Genomic DNA, 15,175 nt, shown 5'->3' with positions numbered 1-15,175 from the left:
GAGCAGCTCTGAGGATGCCCCTGAAGCCCTGTGCGGACTTCCTCAGGGTCTTTCACTGGCAGCACTGACTCTTTCTCCCCCGCCACCCAGTCCTCTCTGGGTTTTCCTCTTGCCTCTGCTACTTCTTCTCTCAGTCCCTCTCAGGAGACTCTCCCTCTTCCCTGCATTCAGTGTTGGAGACGGACGCGGCCCCAGGCTCTTGCCTCTCCCTCTGTAACTGCAGCCACAGCCTCGGCCGCTGCCCCACACCGGCTACTCAGAAAGTCTGTCTCCAGCTTGCTTCTCTCTGACTCCCAGCTCATCTGTCCAGCGGACCACTTGGCATTTCGTTTTAGGTGTCTTAAAGACACATTCAGTCCAGGCTTTCTAGAACTAATGTCTTGGTCCTCCCTGCCCAACACCATCAACCTGTTGTTCCTCTCCCACTGTCCCCGTCGTCGCCACCTGCTCAGCTATGCAGGCCAGAGACATGGCCCTCACCTCAGCCTCGGCCTCTTCCTCGCCAGCATCTCCCATCTCCAGTCCATCCCTAAGGTCTCTCCATTGGCACCGCCCACCCCTTAGCAAAGCCACTGTCCCCTCCAGCCTAGACCCCAGAAGGCGCTTCCTGGAAGGCCTGCTGCATCCACTTGTTTCTTTTGGAAATGCAGATGCTTGTGCCTCTGCTTCTTCAAACCCCATGGTGGCTTCTCAGGTTGGGTGCTTTCTCAGGGTGAAGACAGGATCTGTACAGGCCTTTGATCTAACTTCTGTCCTCTCCCATCCCCACCCGTGCCACCCCCACGTCACCCTCACTGCCCCAGCCACCCTGGCATCTTCCACTCCCTTTTACACACCAGCCTCTGTCCCATCTCAGGACCTCTGCCCATGCTGTTCCTTCTGTCCAATGCTCTTCCCTCCCCTCGTAGGCTCACTTTCATCAGCTTTCAGACGTCAGCTTGAAGACCCCTTCCTCTAGGAAGCCTCCCCAGGCCTTCGCACTTGTTCAAACCCCCTTGTTATGTGCTCTCCGAGCACTGGGTGCCCAGCCTTCACGGCCTTTGTCACATTTGCAATTTAGCATTTGTTTGTGGGACCATTTGACCAATGTGCCTCTCTCCAACTAGAATGTAAACTTCACAGGGATGGAGACCCTGCTTGCCTCTGTTCCTGGGTCTCTGCATTACTTAGCACCAGGCCTGGCCCACAGCAGGTGCTCAGAGACTGATGGATGAGTGGCTGCATGTCATTGCTACAGGGAGGCCTTGACACCTTACACCTAATAAGTACCCAGGGGTGGGCTGGGGAGAGGGTCTCCTCGTGGATGCCAAGGGGCCCTTAGATCCTTAAGGTCTGTGTTCTGGGCTTTCTTGGTGGACTAAAGATGGTTTTCCTTATTCTGTGCTGGATGGGGGACCTTAACCTCCCCTGGAGTACACATACTCTGACCAGACAGTCCTCCTGGGTCTCCATTTGTGCCCAGGCCCTGAAGCTCAAAGGCTTAACTGCCATACCCCACCTCTTTCCCCTCAGCATGGGGTGCCACCCTCAACCTCACTGCCCCACCAGCCCTCTGAGCGTGCCAGCATCGTCTCAGCTGGTGGAGGGTCGCCAGATATTCAGATGTGCCTAGGAAGCTGCTGAGACGGCGGCAGGTGCGCCCTGTGTCCTGGTTGTTGTTTAGGGCTGTCATATTAAAGACAGCTGAAGTCCAGACACACCCTAAAGTCTAGCACCTCGCTGTTCAGATGAGGACTTACCCACAGGTACTCAGAAGGGGCAGCCAGGCCCAGACCCACACAGGGCCTGTCACCACAGGGACGTGAACTCTCTAGCTGGCTCCTTGCCTCCCTCAGTCTGTCTGGAGTGAGGTCACTTAGGTTCACCTCAGCAGCACAGGTCACAGGGGAAAATGCTTTAAAGAGTATAGGTGATAGGCAGCCAGGTGTGGTGGCTCACGTCTGTAATCCCAGCACTTTGGGAGGCCGAGGCAGCGGATCACGAGGTCAGGGGTACAAGACCAGCCTGGCCAAGATAATGAAACCCCATCTCTACTAAAAATACAAAAATTAGCTGGGCGTGGTGGTGGGTTGCTGTAATCGCAGTTACTCAGAAGGCTGAGGCAGAGAACTGCTTGAGCCCGGGAGGCAGAGGTTACAGTGGAGATTGCGCCACTACACTCCAGCCTAGGTGACAGAGTGAGACTCCATCTCAAAAAAAAAAAAAAGAAAAAAGAGTGTAGGTGACAGGCAAACTGAGTCAGAAGCTGGTGCTGGGGTTGAGGATAGAGGCCTGGCCCAGAACATCTATATTTTAGTGATCACTTTGCCCCGACTAACCAGCTCTATTACCTTGAGCAAGTAATTTCATCTTTGGGTTCTCAGTTTACCCTTTAAAAATGTGTATAGTAACCCCTGCTCCCTGCCCCCCACAAAGCACAAAATACCCTGTCCTGCCTAGGCCTGCGTCATTTTGTTAGGATTAAGCGCCCCCATGTACAGGCATTACTTGTTGCTGTACATTTGATCCTCACATTCGCTCTGAGACCAAGGCTGTGGTACTATTCCCTTTTTTCAGAGAAGTAAACTAAGCCTCAAAGCACAGTTACTGCCACCTACCTACGGCTTCATAGCCATTTAAAGACGGGAGTCAGGATTTGGATCTGGATCTGTCTGAGACCCTAAAGCTCTGTGCTGGGTCCAAGGCTTGGTCCCTGTCCCAAGGAACAAACAGTAAAAGAGAAATGAGTTTGAAAGGGGCTTTGGAAGTTGCCCCATGCCATCCAGATGCTGTCGCGGTTCAGGCTCCTGTCAGGTCTGAGGGCAGATGGAGGCTTAGGTGGGGGCCCTTTCCCCAGGAAGCATCCGGGTTCTGTGCTTCAGGTTGGGTAGTGGTGGTGGGGGGCGCTGTGTGGGGGAGAACTAAGTGGTTTGGGTTTTTTCTTCCATGAAGTAGAGGAGTTTGAGATGGAGGAGGCGTCAGGGAGATTCTGGTGTTCTGTTTTCTCATGCTGCTGTGGAGGCTGTTCCCCCCAGGACTCTAGGAGGCACCTGTCACACTGTAGTCTAAGTGAATGGCGCTCTCTAGAGCTGTGCACTATGAGTGTATGTGATGGCCTTGATGATGTTCCTTAGTACGATGGCTGCATGGCAGCCACGGCAGCAGTTAAAACCACTGTGTAAGCACCCAGCTATGTTATCGCACCGAGGCCTCACCATCATCCTCTGGAGTTGGTACTCTTGTTACTGCGTATTGGGGAAACTGAGGCTCGGAAGAGTTAGGGAAGTTGCCCAAGGTCACACAGCTTCTTACGACCATGGCCTGCTGCCTCTGACCTCCGCTGAGGCTGAGAAAGGGGGTATGCCTGTGAATAAAACCATCTTCTCTGTGTCTCTTTTCTTCCTCCTGCCTTGGCCCTCCGCCATAGCTGGACAAGATGCTGGACCCCCAGGTGTGGCGGGAGGCAGCCACCCAGGTCTTCTTTGCCCTGGGCCTGGGCTTTGGTGGTGTCATTGCCTTCTCCAGCTACAACAAGCAGGACAACAACTGCCACTTCGATGCCGCCCTGGTGTCCTTCATCAACTTCTTCACGTCGGTGTTGGCCACCCTCGTGGTGTTTGCTGTGCTGGGCTTCAAGGCCAACATCATGAATGAGAAGTGTGTGGTCGAGTAGGTGGCATCTCTCCTGTCCCTCCTCCCCGTCTACCTTACCCAGGAGTGGGCAGGGGGGTATACATGGGGAGAGGTCCCCTCCACTCAGGCTGAGGAATGGAGATCAGAGGAGCACTCTGTCCCCAGCTCCAGGCCACAAGGACAAGCTCAGAGATGTCTCTGTCGGTGGCCCACGAGGGTCTCACTTGGTGCCTGGGAAGAGCCTCCAGGATCTCACCCATTGCCCACCCCTGCCTTCCTACCTGGCCCTCTCTGTTTTGTGCTGCAGAAATGCTGAGAAAATCCTGGGGTACCTCAACACCAACGTCCTGAGCCGGGACCTCATCCCACCCCACGTCAACTTCTCCCACCTGACCACAAAGGACTACATGGAGATGTACAATGTCATCATGACCGTGAAGGAGGACCAGTTCTCAGCCCTGGGCCTTGACCCCTGCCTTCTGGAGGATGAGCTGGACAAGGTGTGGGGACAGGCTGCCCTTCCCAGGACAGGCAGGAACCCAGAGAGCAGCTGGGGCTGGCTGGAGCTTGCACTCAGGCCTTAGGATGCTGACAGGCAGTGATTAGTTTACTTGGTAAGCAAGGACCTGCTATGTGTCCAGAGGGAGAGAAAGGGAAGGAAGGTATTGGCCAAAGTCCCTGCCCAGAGGTAGGCTTGGGCCTAGACAGAGAGTAAGACAGACACACACCGCTCCGAAATCACAGTAAGCATATGGTATGGTGTTTCCATTTACTGAGTGGGCTTCTCATGCACCAGTCACTGCCATAGGTAATGCACTCAGACGGTGCCTTGACATCGTATGCATCAAAGAGGTGTTGAAGTTAGTGTCTGCCCATTGCTGTGTGTCTCCTTTGACGCTCGTGACAGCTCTGTGAGCTGAGTATTCATATTGTTTTCTACCTTACAGATGAGTAGCCTAGGAGGTGGATGGCTTGATCGCGGTCTCACAACTAGTAAGAGAGGCAGGTTCAAATCCAGGTAGCTGGGTCCAGAGCCCATGCTCAGAACCACCCCTGATGCTTCTGCCCCTCTCCCAGCTATCCCCGTTTCAGTCCCCCTGCCACGATGACACTTAGACTTTAGGGTGGGGCTGGCAGATGCTGACTCCTTCTTAATGCTCAGGCCCAAGTTAGGACGCCTTGCTTCTATTTATACTTGCATAGCTAGACACATTCAAAATGACTGTTCTGTTAGAAGGGGTAACAGGAAAGAGGTACACCTACAGCATCTTGGGAACCAGGCTGGAACCAAGGCTCACATGGGGCGGAGCCGGCTCCTGTCAGCCTGGGCCAACCCTGTCCTTCATGGGACTGGGGGAGGGGTGCTTTTCCCGGGCTCCATGTTAAAAGTCTGAGCTCCATGTTAAAGGTCACCTCCAGGCCAGGCGCAGTAGCTCATGCCTGTAATCCCAGCACTTTGGGAGGCTGAGGCAGGCAGATCACCTTAGGTTGGGAATTCAAGATAAGCCTGACCAACGTGGAGAAAGCCCATCTCTACTAAAAATACAAAATTAGCTGGATGTGGTTGCACATGCCTGTAGTCCCAGCTGCTTGGGAGGCTGAGGCAGGAGAATCACTTGAACGGGCAGGCAGAGGCTGCAGTGAGCCGAGATCGTGCCATTGCACTCCAGCCTGGGCAACAAGGGCGAAACTCCTTCTCAAAAATAAATAAATAAATAAATACAAATACAAATAAAAGTTAGTTCCATTGGACTGGCACTGTCCTAATGCTGAGGGAGCTGCATCCTGCACCCCAGCCCCTTCCCAGGTGATCAAGAGCAAAAGAGCCTAATCTCAGGACCCCTGCCCTAGCAGCATAAAGGACCTCCCCTTTCTACATGCTCTGACACCCTGCCCAGTTCTCATGGGCGTGGCCTGGTTCTCTGAATAAAACTAGGTTTATAGCAGCATTTTCATACAATACAACTCCGATAGCATTCAAATGACAAGAATACACTCAGGGAAAAAATATTCCCTTACAATCACTGAACACTGCAGGGCAATGTATAAGTGACGGGGGGCAGTGTGTGGTCCCCTGACCCACAAGCAGGGGCCTAAGCATTAAAGCAGTGATTCTCTACCTTAGCTACCCATTAGAGCTCCTGGGTTTTAAAAAAACTCTAACACTCAGCTTCACCCCAGACCAATCCAGTCATTGTCCTGGATGAGACCCAGGTGTCGGTGTTTTTAAAGGCTCCAGTGTGCTTCCATTGAGAGCCGAGGTTGGGACCACCGCATCAAGATCTGCAGTTCAGAAGTTCTGAGCTGGGAGCGGCCACAGTGTGGCTGGAGCAATCAGGGAAGACATCTTAGAGGAGGAGGGTCCTGAGCTGGGTGTATTTCTAAACATGAGCATCTTTGTCTGAATCACCTGGGTTCCTGGTACAACCTGCAGATTCAGGTCCCACAGGTGAACTCCCAAGTTGGTGTTTTTGAGCTACCCCTAGGAGATTCCGATGCCTGCTAAAGTTCGAGACCCACTGGCCAAAATCAACAGGATTTAGGTGGGAGCAGGAACGTCTGTGAAAGAGGGAATCGTAATTCCAAAAGCTCGAAGGGTGGAGGGGAGAAAACGGTGGGCTCCCTGGGGAGGGGTGGCCTCATGGGTCCTGCTCTTCCCCCTCCCTCAGTCTGTGCAGGGCACAGGCCTGGCCTTCATAGCCTTCACTGAGGCCATGACGCACTTCCCCGCCTCCCCGTTCTGGTCTGTCATGTTCTTCCTGATGCTCATCAACCTGGGCCTGGGCAGCATGATCGGGACCATGGCGGGCATCACCACGCCCATCATCGACACCTTCAAGGTGCCCAAGGAGATGTTCACAGGTAAGTCCTCCCTGCCCCCCACGCCCAGGCCCTGCAGGCTGCCCTTGTGAACAACAGGCCTTCCAGACCCCACACCCAGAAAGCTCCACCCGCCCACCGGGACACAGCTGGAGCCTGGCTGTGCCACTCGGTGACTCACAAGCCGGGAAGAGAAAGCTACTTGGAAATCTGGACCCAACAGGAGCCGGAAGGCCTAGGCCCCTTTGTTGGTTCACTTGCCCCTCTCCCCAAGGGCCTGCTGAGTCGTCTTGGGCAGGGGCGCTCACTGGCCTTGCACCCTGTTCCATCTTTGTCACTCCTGGTCCCAGGCTGTGTCCACAGTTCCCTTCGGTGTCTGCTGAGTTGATCTGGGCTCCACACAGGAAGACCTCTCAGCTGCATCCCCAGAGGGGTTATCTTTCTGTTCTCCAGTGGGGAAACTAGGGTGGAGAAAAAGACGCAAAACAAGCAGATGAATCATTGAAGTTAAATGCAGCAACCAAGTAGAGCACATGCCACAGGCACTGTGCTAGGGTAGAGGCATGGGATGAAAGTTAGACACCATGCCTTCCTCAGCTGCTCCCCGACTAGTAGAGTGGGGCTCACAACATCAGCATCTGGATCCTTGGTGCAGGACCGGGCCTGCTGGCAGGGGGGCTGCTGGCCTGCTTGGGGGAGGGATGTGATGGGAGGGGCCTGGGTGCCCCCGAGACCCCCCCGAGCCCCACCCACCCTGCACCTTTGCCCCCACACCGGCCTCCCGGCTCTCTGTAGTGGGCTGCTGTGTCTTTGCATTCTTCGTGGGGCTGTTGTTCGTCCAGCGCTCCGGAAACTACTTTGTCACCATGTTCGATGACTACTCTGCCACCCTGCCACTCACTGTCATTGTCATCCTTGAGAACATCGCTGTGGCCTGGATTTATGGAACCAAGAAGTAAGGGGGACGTGGGGGAAAGGCGGGACGGGAGGAGGGGTCTGTCCTATCATGACTTCCTGGAGAGGCAGATCGTAGAGTCACAATGGCAGAGCTGAAAGTGCCCTTAGAGATATTTAGGGAAACTGAGGCATCGGGTAAGGACATGACTGCCTAAGGCCACTTGTCCAGGGAGAGACAGAACCAGGCTGAGGACTGGGTGTCCTGGGTACAGGTCCTGGCATCATTCTTAAATTATCATAGCACCTTTCCTGGGTACCAGCTCTTCAGAATTATTACGTTTGTGAAGGGCTTAGTGGGTCTACAAGAGGCCCTGGCCCTCAGAGAATGCATAGACTTCAGCAGCCTGGTTCACAATGTTAAGGACCTAGATAGGGGTATGAGATGAGGTGTGGTTTCGGCCCCGAGTGTGGGGTCGTGCAGGGTAAGAGGATTCAGCCATAAGAAAGGATTGGGTCTCACAGCCTAAGCCTAGGGCAGTCGTACACTTGCGGCCAGCTCTCGGCCTCATCCCTCATGTTAGGGCACATAGGTGTTCCCAGGAGTTCTAGAACTAGGTCTCTCTGACTCAGTCAGCGTTGGCTGTGGCCACATTGTCCTTGGCAAAACCCACCTCCACTAACCCACCCGGTCTGAGCCTCCCTGATGCCTGGACCTGGTTTGGCAGTGGGGCTCTTTCACAGGGGCCATCTGCTTCCTCGAAGAACACGGGTGGGGCCAGGGAGTGGGGGAAAAGGATACACCTCTGCTTCCTCCCATGGTGGGCCGGGGCTGCAGACACTGCCATAAGGTACTCGGGCTAGTTTTTGTGTCCCGGACTCCTTCAGCAGTCTGGCGATGCCCCTGTCCTCCTCCTCAGGATGTTATTTTAAATGCATAAGATAAAATGTGTAGGATTATATAAGAAACTAATTATATCGAAAAATAGTGAAATACTGTTTAAAATCTGTGATATAGTAATTAATGTATGAGCACTTTAATGCATTGTTATAAGATCTAGCTATAGAGCTAATAACAGTGATAACTCTGAAGTAGTGATGAAAATCAATGATGATCAATATAGATCAATAACATGATGTAATATGCGAATATCTATAATTTAATCTATTGGTGACAGTCACAGGTACTGTTAATACTACTGTGGTTGCTTGCATTCATAATATAATAGAAAGCAATGCAAGATTTCAGATAGGTGTTATTGAGGTAAAGATGATTCTTTTGTATGTCATTCAAGCACAAACCTGGCTGCCTCCCCGTATTCTGCTCACTCGGTTAGAAACCCCCGAGTCAGGGCAGCTCTCTACCTTTGGACACTAGAGAAGTGCAGTTCTACCGCTTTGCCAGCAGGGGAAGTCTTGAGCCAGGCCAGGGTGAAGGGGCTAGGCACTCCCGGAACACACAAGCTGTCGATACAAAAAACAGACGTGCACCTGCCCAGGCTGTGTCTGGTGGGCTCTATCATATCCTTGGATGGGGCGTGATGTGACAGAATCAGAGGCTTAGAGGAGGACAGTAGAGCCTTCCCAGAGGCCAGCCGGACCACACACATGAGCACTGAATGTGAAGAATAGAAGAGCCCAGGAGGGCAGGACTGGGAAGACCTTCTGGAGGAGATGGTGATGGGGGAAGAGGGAGGTGTGACTGAGGGATGCCAACTGCTGGACCCTCTGCGATGCCTGGCAGGTTCATGCAGGAGCTGACGGAGATGCTGGGCTTCCGCCCCTACCGCTTCTATTTCTACATGTGGAAGTTTGTGTCTCCACTCTGCATGGCTGTGCTCACCACGGCCAGCGTCATCCAGCTGGGGGTCACGCCCCCGGGCTACAGCGCCTGGATCAAGGAGGAGGTGAGGGGTGGGGCTCCAAATCCCCGGGACACTTGCATCTTCCCAGGCCTTTAATGCAACCACTGATAGGGATACCCCTTTCTAGGGCAGCTGCTGTGTGCCAGGCCCTGCCAGGGCCTTCACACCTAAACCACAATCTTACAACAACCCAAAGACAGGGGTGGCATCATCCCTGTAGCACAAATGGGGACACCGAGGCTCAGAAAGATTAATGTACTTATCCAGTCTTTCTAACCCATATTCTCTCTCCATGCCTGTGGAATGAAATTAGTCCATTTTATAGATGTAAAAACCACCCTAGACCCTTTCACTAAGGTGACCAGGTAAACCCCTGTCGACCCCCGATCCCTGCCTGTGCCTGGCCAGGATGGTGGGAGGGGAGAGGAAGGGAAGGCCATGGGTGAGGGCAGGAGAGCGGTCTTGGAGGGCCTGGGAGGGGAAGGCTGTCGCAATGCCGGCAGCAGCCCTCAAGGCGGCCCATCCGCAGGCTGCCGAGCGCTACCTGTATTTCCCCAACTGGGCCATGGCGATCCTGATCACCCTCATCGTCGTGGCGGTGCTGCCCATCCCTGTGGTGTTCTTCCTGCGGCACTTCCACCTGCTCTCTGATGGCTCCAACACCCTCTCCGTGTCCTACAAGAAGGGCCGCATGATGAAGGACATCTCCAACCTGGAGGAGAATGATGAGACCCGCTTCATCCTCAGCAAGGTGCCCAGCGAGGCACCTTCCCCCATGCCCACTCACCGTTCCTATCTGGGGCCCGGCAGCACATCGCCCCTGGAGACCAGTGGTAACCCCAATGGACGCTATGGGAGCGGCTACCTCCTGGCCAGCACCCCTGAGTCGGAGCTGTGACCACTGCCCCAGCCCTGCCCACCTCTCTCCCAGTGCTCAACCTGTCCACTTGTCCAGGCCTGGCCTCTTCCTCCAGGTGGCCACGAGGCCCAGGCCAGGCCCTTTGCCCAAGAAGAGAGGGTCTGCCCTGCCTCACTCCCCTCTTCAGTCCCAGTAGACTCTACTCCCTAGCCCTGAGCAGGAAGCTGGGAGCAGCTCGGTTTCCCAATTCAGGACCCCACTCATCTAGCCCTCCAAAAGCCTCCACCAGATTGCAGCCGTGTAATTGAAACAACCCATCAGTCCTGCTTCCCAGTCCATGGGAGACTCTAGGTGGCCACTGCAGAAGGCCCTCACCTCCCTCTCTCTCTGTAACTTGCCACCTGCAGTTCTTAGGGCTCTGGGGTTCCCTGAGCTGCCAGATGGTGGTGGTGAGGGCCTTGGGGCTGGGGAAGGAGAGTGTACTTTGGCTCACTCTGCCATGAGAACAGGACACCATCCTGCCCAGCCCAGAAGGGGATGTTCCCAGCCCAAAAGGCTACCTGCTTGAAGGCGGAGGTGGAAACAGGTGTGCCAGGGCTCAGGGCTCAGAGTGGGGAGGGCATACACAGAAGCCCCAAGCTCTGTTGTCTAAGGTGGGTGCTGTCCTCGGCCCAAACTTGAGCCTTGGTAGCAGAAGGTGAGGAACCTCCTCCGCCCTGGTCCCTGGGTGGAATCTTCCCATGTCCTTGGCCCTGCCTGGGGTGGGTGGTGTGAGCTCCTGTGTCTTGCCTGGGAGTGCAGTGACTGGGACCAGAACCTTCCCCACCTCAATTACGGCTTAGCCATCTCCCTGTCCCCAGCACCCCTCCCCAGCCCACTGCCTCTGGGGTGGTGGCCTCTGCCTCTTTCCTGGAGAGAGAAGGAAACAGTGCAAGGAGAGGTTTCCAGAGCACAAATTGTTGGTTCCCAGCACAAATTAAATGGTTAGGAGCACAATTGTGAAGAACACTCCCTGCCCTCCTCACCTGGGGCCCAATGTTTTGTCTAGTGGCAGCTTTTCCCCTGGAACAGGGGTCCCCGGAGTTCAGGGGCTTATCACCAGGAAGCCTCACTCCTGGGGAAAGACAGATAATTTCACTGCCCCTTTGAGCCACCACTCACTCTCCTTATTGCAAAAGCACAGCCACCCCGTGTGCACATCATGTGCAGACACCTTGGAAACCTCTCCCAACCCTCCCTGGCCCATAGTGGCCAGCACCACAGGCAGTGCTGTGGACAGTAGAGGCTGCCAAAGGCAAGGGCTGGTCTTCAGGATGGAGGCCAGCCCGTGCAGGAGGCTGCAGCTGACAACAGCAACCTCACCCGCCATTATCTTCAGGGCCTCCTCTGGAAGAGAGCCCATTCTCAGAGTGCAGCCAGGGAGGAACCTGACCCAAGAGTAAATGTCTGCAGAGATGGATGGATGGATGGATGGATGGATGGATGGATGATGGATGGATGGATGGATGGATAGATGGATGGATGGATGATGGGTGGATGGATGATGGATGGATGAGGGATGGATGGATGGATGGATGATGGATGGATGGATGATGGATGGATGGATGGATGGTGGATGGATGGATGGATGATGGATGATGGATGGATGGATGGATGATGGATGGATGATGGATGGATGGATGGATGATGGATGGATGGATGGATGGATGATGGATGGATGGATGGATAGATGGATGTTGGGTGGGGGGAGGAAGGAGGAAGGGAGGGAGAAAGGAGGGAATACTGGCTCCATCTTTGAGAGCTCTGGTGGGCAGGGCAGAAACAGGCCACAATGCTCAACCTGGACACCTTCACAAAGGGTCCTGAGTCACTCTTGTGGCTCAGATTGCTCTTAGGACCTGGAGGGACAGACCAGAATCAGGGTTCCCTTCTTACTCCCAAGTTCCTTACTCTCTCCCCAAGCCTGTGAGCAGTCTATCCCCCAAACTACCATCTCCCTTATCCCTCTTCCACATCTTCCCCTTTCCAGCCCCTTCTCCCCTACCTGTTCTTCCTGAGTGTTTGAGGGGAGAGATGAGCTTTTGGGGCACAACATCCCTCTGTAGGCCCTCTCACCTGACAACATCTCCTACCTGGCCCCTTGCAGAATCCCAAGCAGAATTAGCAACAGGAAAGCAAAGCCCCAGGAGAGACACTCTACTATATATACTCTTCTATATATTCTATTTCTATTGTATATTCACTCTGTACATGTGGGTGTAAATGCTGTTAAATGACAAACCCAATATTATACTGTGGCTGGTGAACTATTTTCATCCTCAGTGCTGTACAGATCTATTTTCATTGTATATTTGATATATTTTTAATTTTGTAGCGTGTGGCTGGGCCAGGCCCCAGCGGGAGGGGCTGAGCTGGGGCTGTGTGCTTGCTAGGTGTGGGCTCGCTAGTGCTCGATGTAGCCTTTTGCTGTGTCTTTGCTGTGTGTTAGATGTAGGGCCCAGAGCTTGGGGCGTGTGTGTATGTGTATGTGTATGTGTATGTATGTGTATGTGTGTGTATGGTGTGCACATACGTGGGTGTGGGTGTGTGTAGCGTGTTGATTTGTGACTCCCAGTGTTCACCATCTTCCTGAAGACCACGGTCCCTCCCCCTGCCTCCTCTTCCTCCTCTTGGCTCTATCAGCAGGCAGCCTCAGGGCCAGCAGGGTGCCTTGGGAGCCCCCGGCTATGGGGAAAGGCATGTGTTTCTTGCTGGTGACTCATTGCCTTCACACCACTGGGTTTGCCAGAAACAGGGAAGGAGGGCGTTAGGGGAAAAAAAAATCCTCAAATTTATTTACCAGTCAGCTTCTTGCTGTTCCCAGTAGAATCAAAGCTCTTCTGCAGAGGAAAAGTATTGGGATTTTTAAGATGGCAAGGCCCCAAAAGGGATCTCATTGAACTGCTGCATTTGCCTTGACACAGTCCTGACAGTGTTTGGAAGGGGCCGCCTGCCCCCTCCCCACTGTGCTTCTGACGCCTTTGGAGTCAAGGGCAGGTGTGGTCACCTGATGAGCTAAGACCCAGCCCCAGAATCCTGGAGGAACAGGAGGCAACAGGAGAGGACCACATCCCCAAGTCCCTGCACAGGGTCCCCACTCCACACTGGCTTTGGTGCTGTCCACACAGTGCCCGCCAGAAGGCAGAGGGAACTCCAGGGCAGGGATGTGCCTGAAAGAGTCAACAGTCCCCTGATCCCCTACCCATGCCTGCCCTCCAGCCCCATCACCAGCTTCTTGCTCAGGGAGCCTTCCGCCCTCTGCACTGAGGCAACTTGAAGCCCGAGGCCCAGATGGGGGCTGAACAGGGTGGGTACATCAGTTAATGCCAGTGAGGTCGGCTTCTGCCCTCCAGCAATACATCTGCAGGGCCTGCTGCTTTCCCAGTGCCAGGAGAACCCCCGTTCCGAGTTAGCCTGTGTGGTTCATGAGGCTGGGGCCCAGGAGCCATGGCCCCAGGCACTGCAGTATTACCAGGCAGGGGACTGCTTTTCTGCCCTTCCTCCCTCCACCCCTCACCCCACTCCCCCAGAGTACTCCCCACTGTGAAGAGAGCCAACTGAATCAGTTAGAATGCATCTGGCTCCCTGAGCATCCCTGGGTCCTTCAGATAGGCCCTGAGATGTGAGGTCTGCGGCTTCACTGGGTTCTGATGACTGCGGCTGGGGAGGGGGCCCCCAGGGCCCCTTCTCATTGAAAGCTCTGCTCTGTACAGACCCAAGCACACACCCCGGGCGTCACTTTGGGTTCTGGCGTAAGTTCAGAACACTTCAAGACCATATGTCCCATGGCTGATGAGAACCCTGGGTCCAAACCACTCAGCCCAGAGGAGGGGAGGAGGCATTGTCACCCTAGATCCCTCTTCCTCTCTCCCCTGCCATGGTGTACAATAAAGTGTCTGTTCTTACCAAACCCTTCTTGCCTTTCTCCCTGCTCTTGCAATCAGGGAGAGGGATGGGTGGCCAAGGATCCTGCGGGAAGCTTTGGGGGAAAAGCCTGGACTGGGATGGTTGGACAGGCTGCTGAGGAGGTTGTGGGTGCTGGCTGGCTGAGGAGCAGCGCGGGGAATGTGGGCAGGGTCATATCGGTATTTTCCTAGGAACTGACCTTCGTAGTAACAATGCACACACTTGTAGCGGGCCCTATTGGGGTCCAGTGATTCCTCAGATCTAATTTTCTGTCATTTTTGCAACAGTGTCCTGAGGGAGATCGTTTGCTGTCTAGTTTTTTCCAGGTGAAGCTGCATCTGAAATGACGATGGTATTTAGTGGTCTCTTACGGGGCCCTGCAGGGGAAACTCCTGTCCTGCCTGCCTGCCAGGAAAAGCTACACTTGTCAGCCTGGCAAGGGTCGGGTGTGTGGAAGCCCACCTCAGCGAAGGACAGGCGTGGGAAGGTGCCAGTGTCCAGAGGTCTGAGCATGAGGATGAGGAGGCGGGGGACTCTCAGGTGCTGAGGTGGCGGGGTGAGCTCCCCGGGACAGGCATATTCTAACTTCTGCCCCCCCTTCAAGATAGCTGTCTCTTTTGCACACTTCAGTAGAAGGTAAAGATGAACTAGGGGATCTGACATCACCTCTGTTCTAACATTCCAGTACCAGGTATTCTTTTAATAAACACCCACTGAATACTCAGCACCGTGAAGAACAGAATGTGCTAGTGGCTGGGGAAGCTCTTCTTCCTGCCTAACCCTCCAAGAGCACCGACATTGAAACAGGCAAGAAGTCTGGCTCCTGGAGGAGGCCTCACGCTACCTCACTCAGCTCCAGGCTGGAGTGACCGTGAAGGAGCCTGCCGGTTTCTCTCTCTCCATAGAAAGTGTTGTTCCAGGAATAGCCACCAGATGGCAGGAAAACCTTTCTCACCAGATCCTAGCCTGCTTGCCTCTCTCTCCTCTCTCATTTATTCCTTTGTGGGTTAGTTTATTTGTTGAACAAACATGTATTATGTACCCACTCTGGACAGGCTCCATGCCAGCTGTAGATGAATAAAGATGTGAAAATCAGCTCTGCTGTCCTGAGTGTGGCGGAGGGAGGAGCCCTGCCCGACGACTCCACATCTCCCTACGGATCTTTCAAACAGGGAAATGG

At 54.2% G+C, this 15,175-nt stretch overlaps 1 protein-coding gene and 1 pseudogene across 3 annotated transcripts in view; both read left to right on the top strand.

The window, feature by feature from the left end:
* Positions 1–10,323, top strand: part of SLC6A17 (solute carrier family 6 member 17) — a 48,365-nt gene extending 38,042 nt beyond the window's left edge. Inside the window, exons 7-12 of one of the 2 annotated variants that reach the window (XM_032249818.1) lie at positions 3,407–3,648; positions 3,920–4,112; positions 6,282–6,474; positions 7,228–7,387; positions 9,071–9,233; positions 9,721–10,323. In XM_032249818.1, the coding sequence (XP_032105709.1) occupies positions 3,407–3,648; positions 3,920–4,112; positions 6,282–6,474; positions 7,228–7,387; positions 9,071–9,233; positions 9,721–10,089 (1,320 nt within the window). In that variant the 3' untranslated portion in view covers positions 10,090–10,323. The remainder of the gene's footprint in view (positions 1–3,406; positions 3,649–3,919; positions 4,113–6,281; positions 6,475–7,227; positions 7,388–9,070; positions 9,234–9,720) is intronic. The other variant, XM_032249819.1, reaches the window with a different exon arrangement.
* A 1,368-nt stretch (positions 10,324–11,691) lies between these two features.
* On the top strand, positions 11,692–13,999 carry LOC116531143 (annotated as a pseudogene). Its single transcript, XR_004260292.1, has one exon. The product of XR_004260292.1 is annotated as an uncharacterized LOC116531143 (transcript).
* Positions 14,000–15,175: the final 1,176 nt, after the last annotated feature.

This window comes from Sapajus apella, unplaced genomic scaffold (assembly GCF_009761245.1).
Source record: "Sapajus apella isolate SASKATOON/1434 unplaced genomic scaffold, GSC_monkey_1.0 scaffold69, whole genome shotgun sequence".
NCBI classification, from domain to species: Eukaryota; Metazoa; Chordata; class Mammalia; order Primates; family Cebidae; genus Sapajus; species Sapajus apella.
Note: the sequence above shows the minus strand (reverse complement) of the source record. Positions and strands in the feature narration are given on the sequence as shown.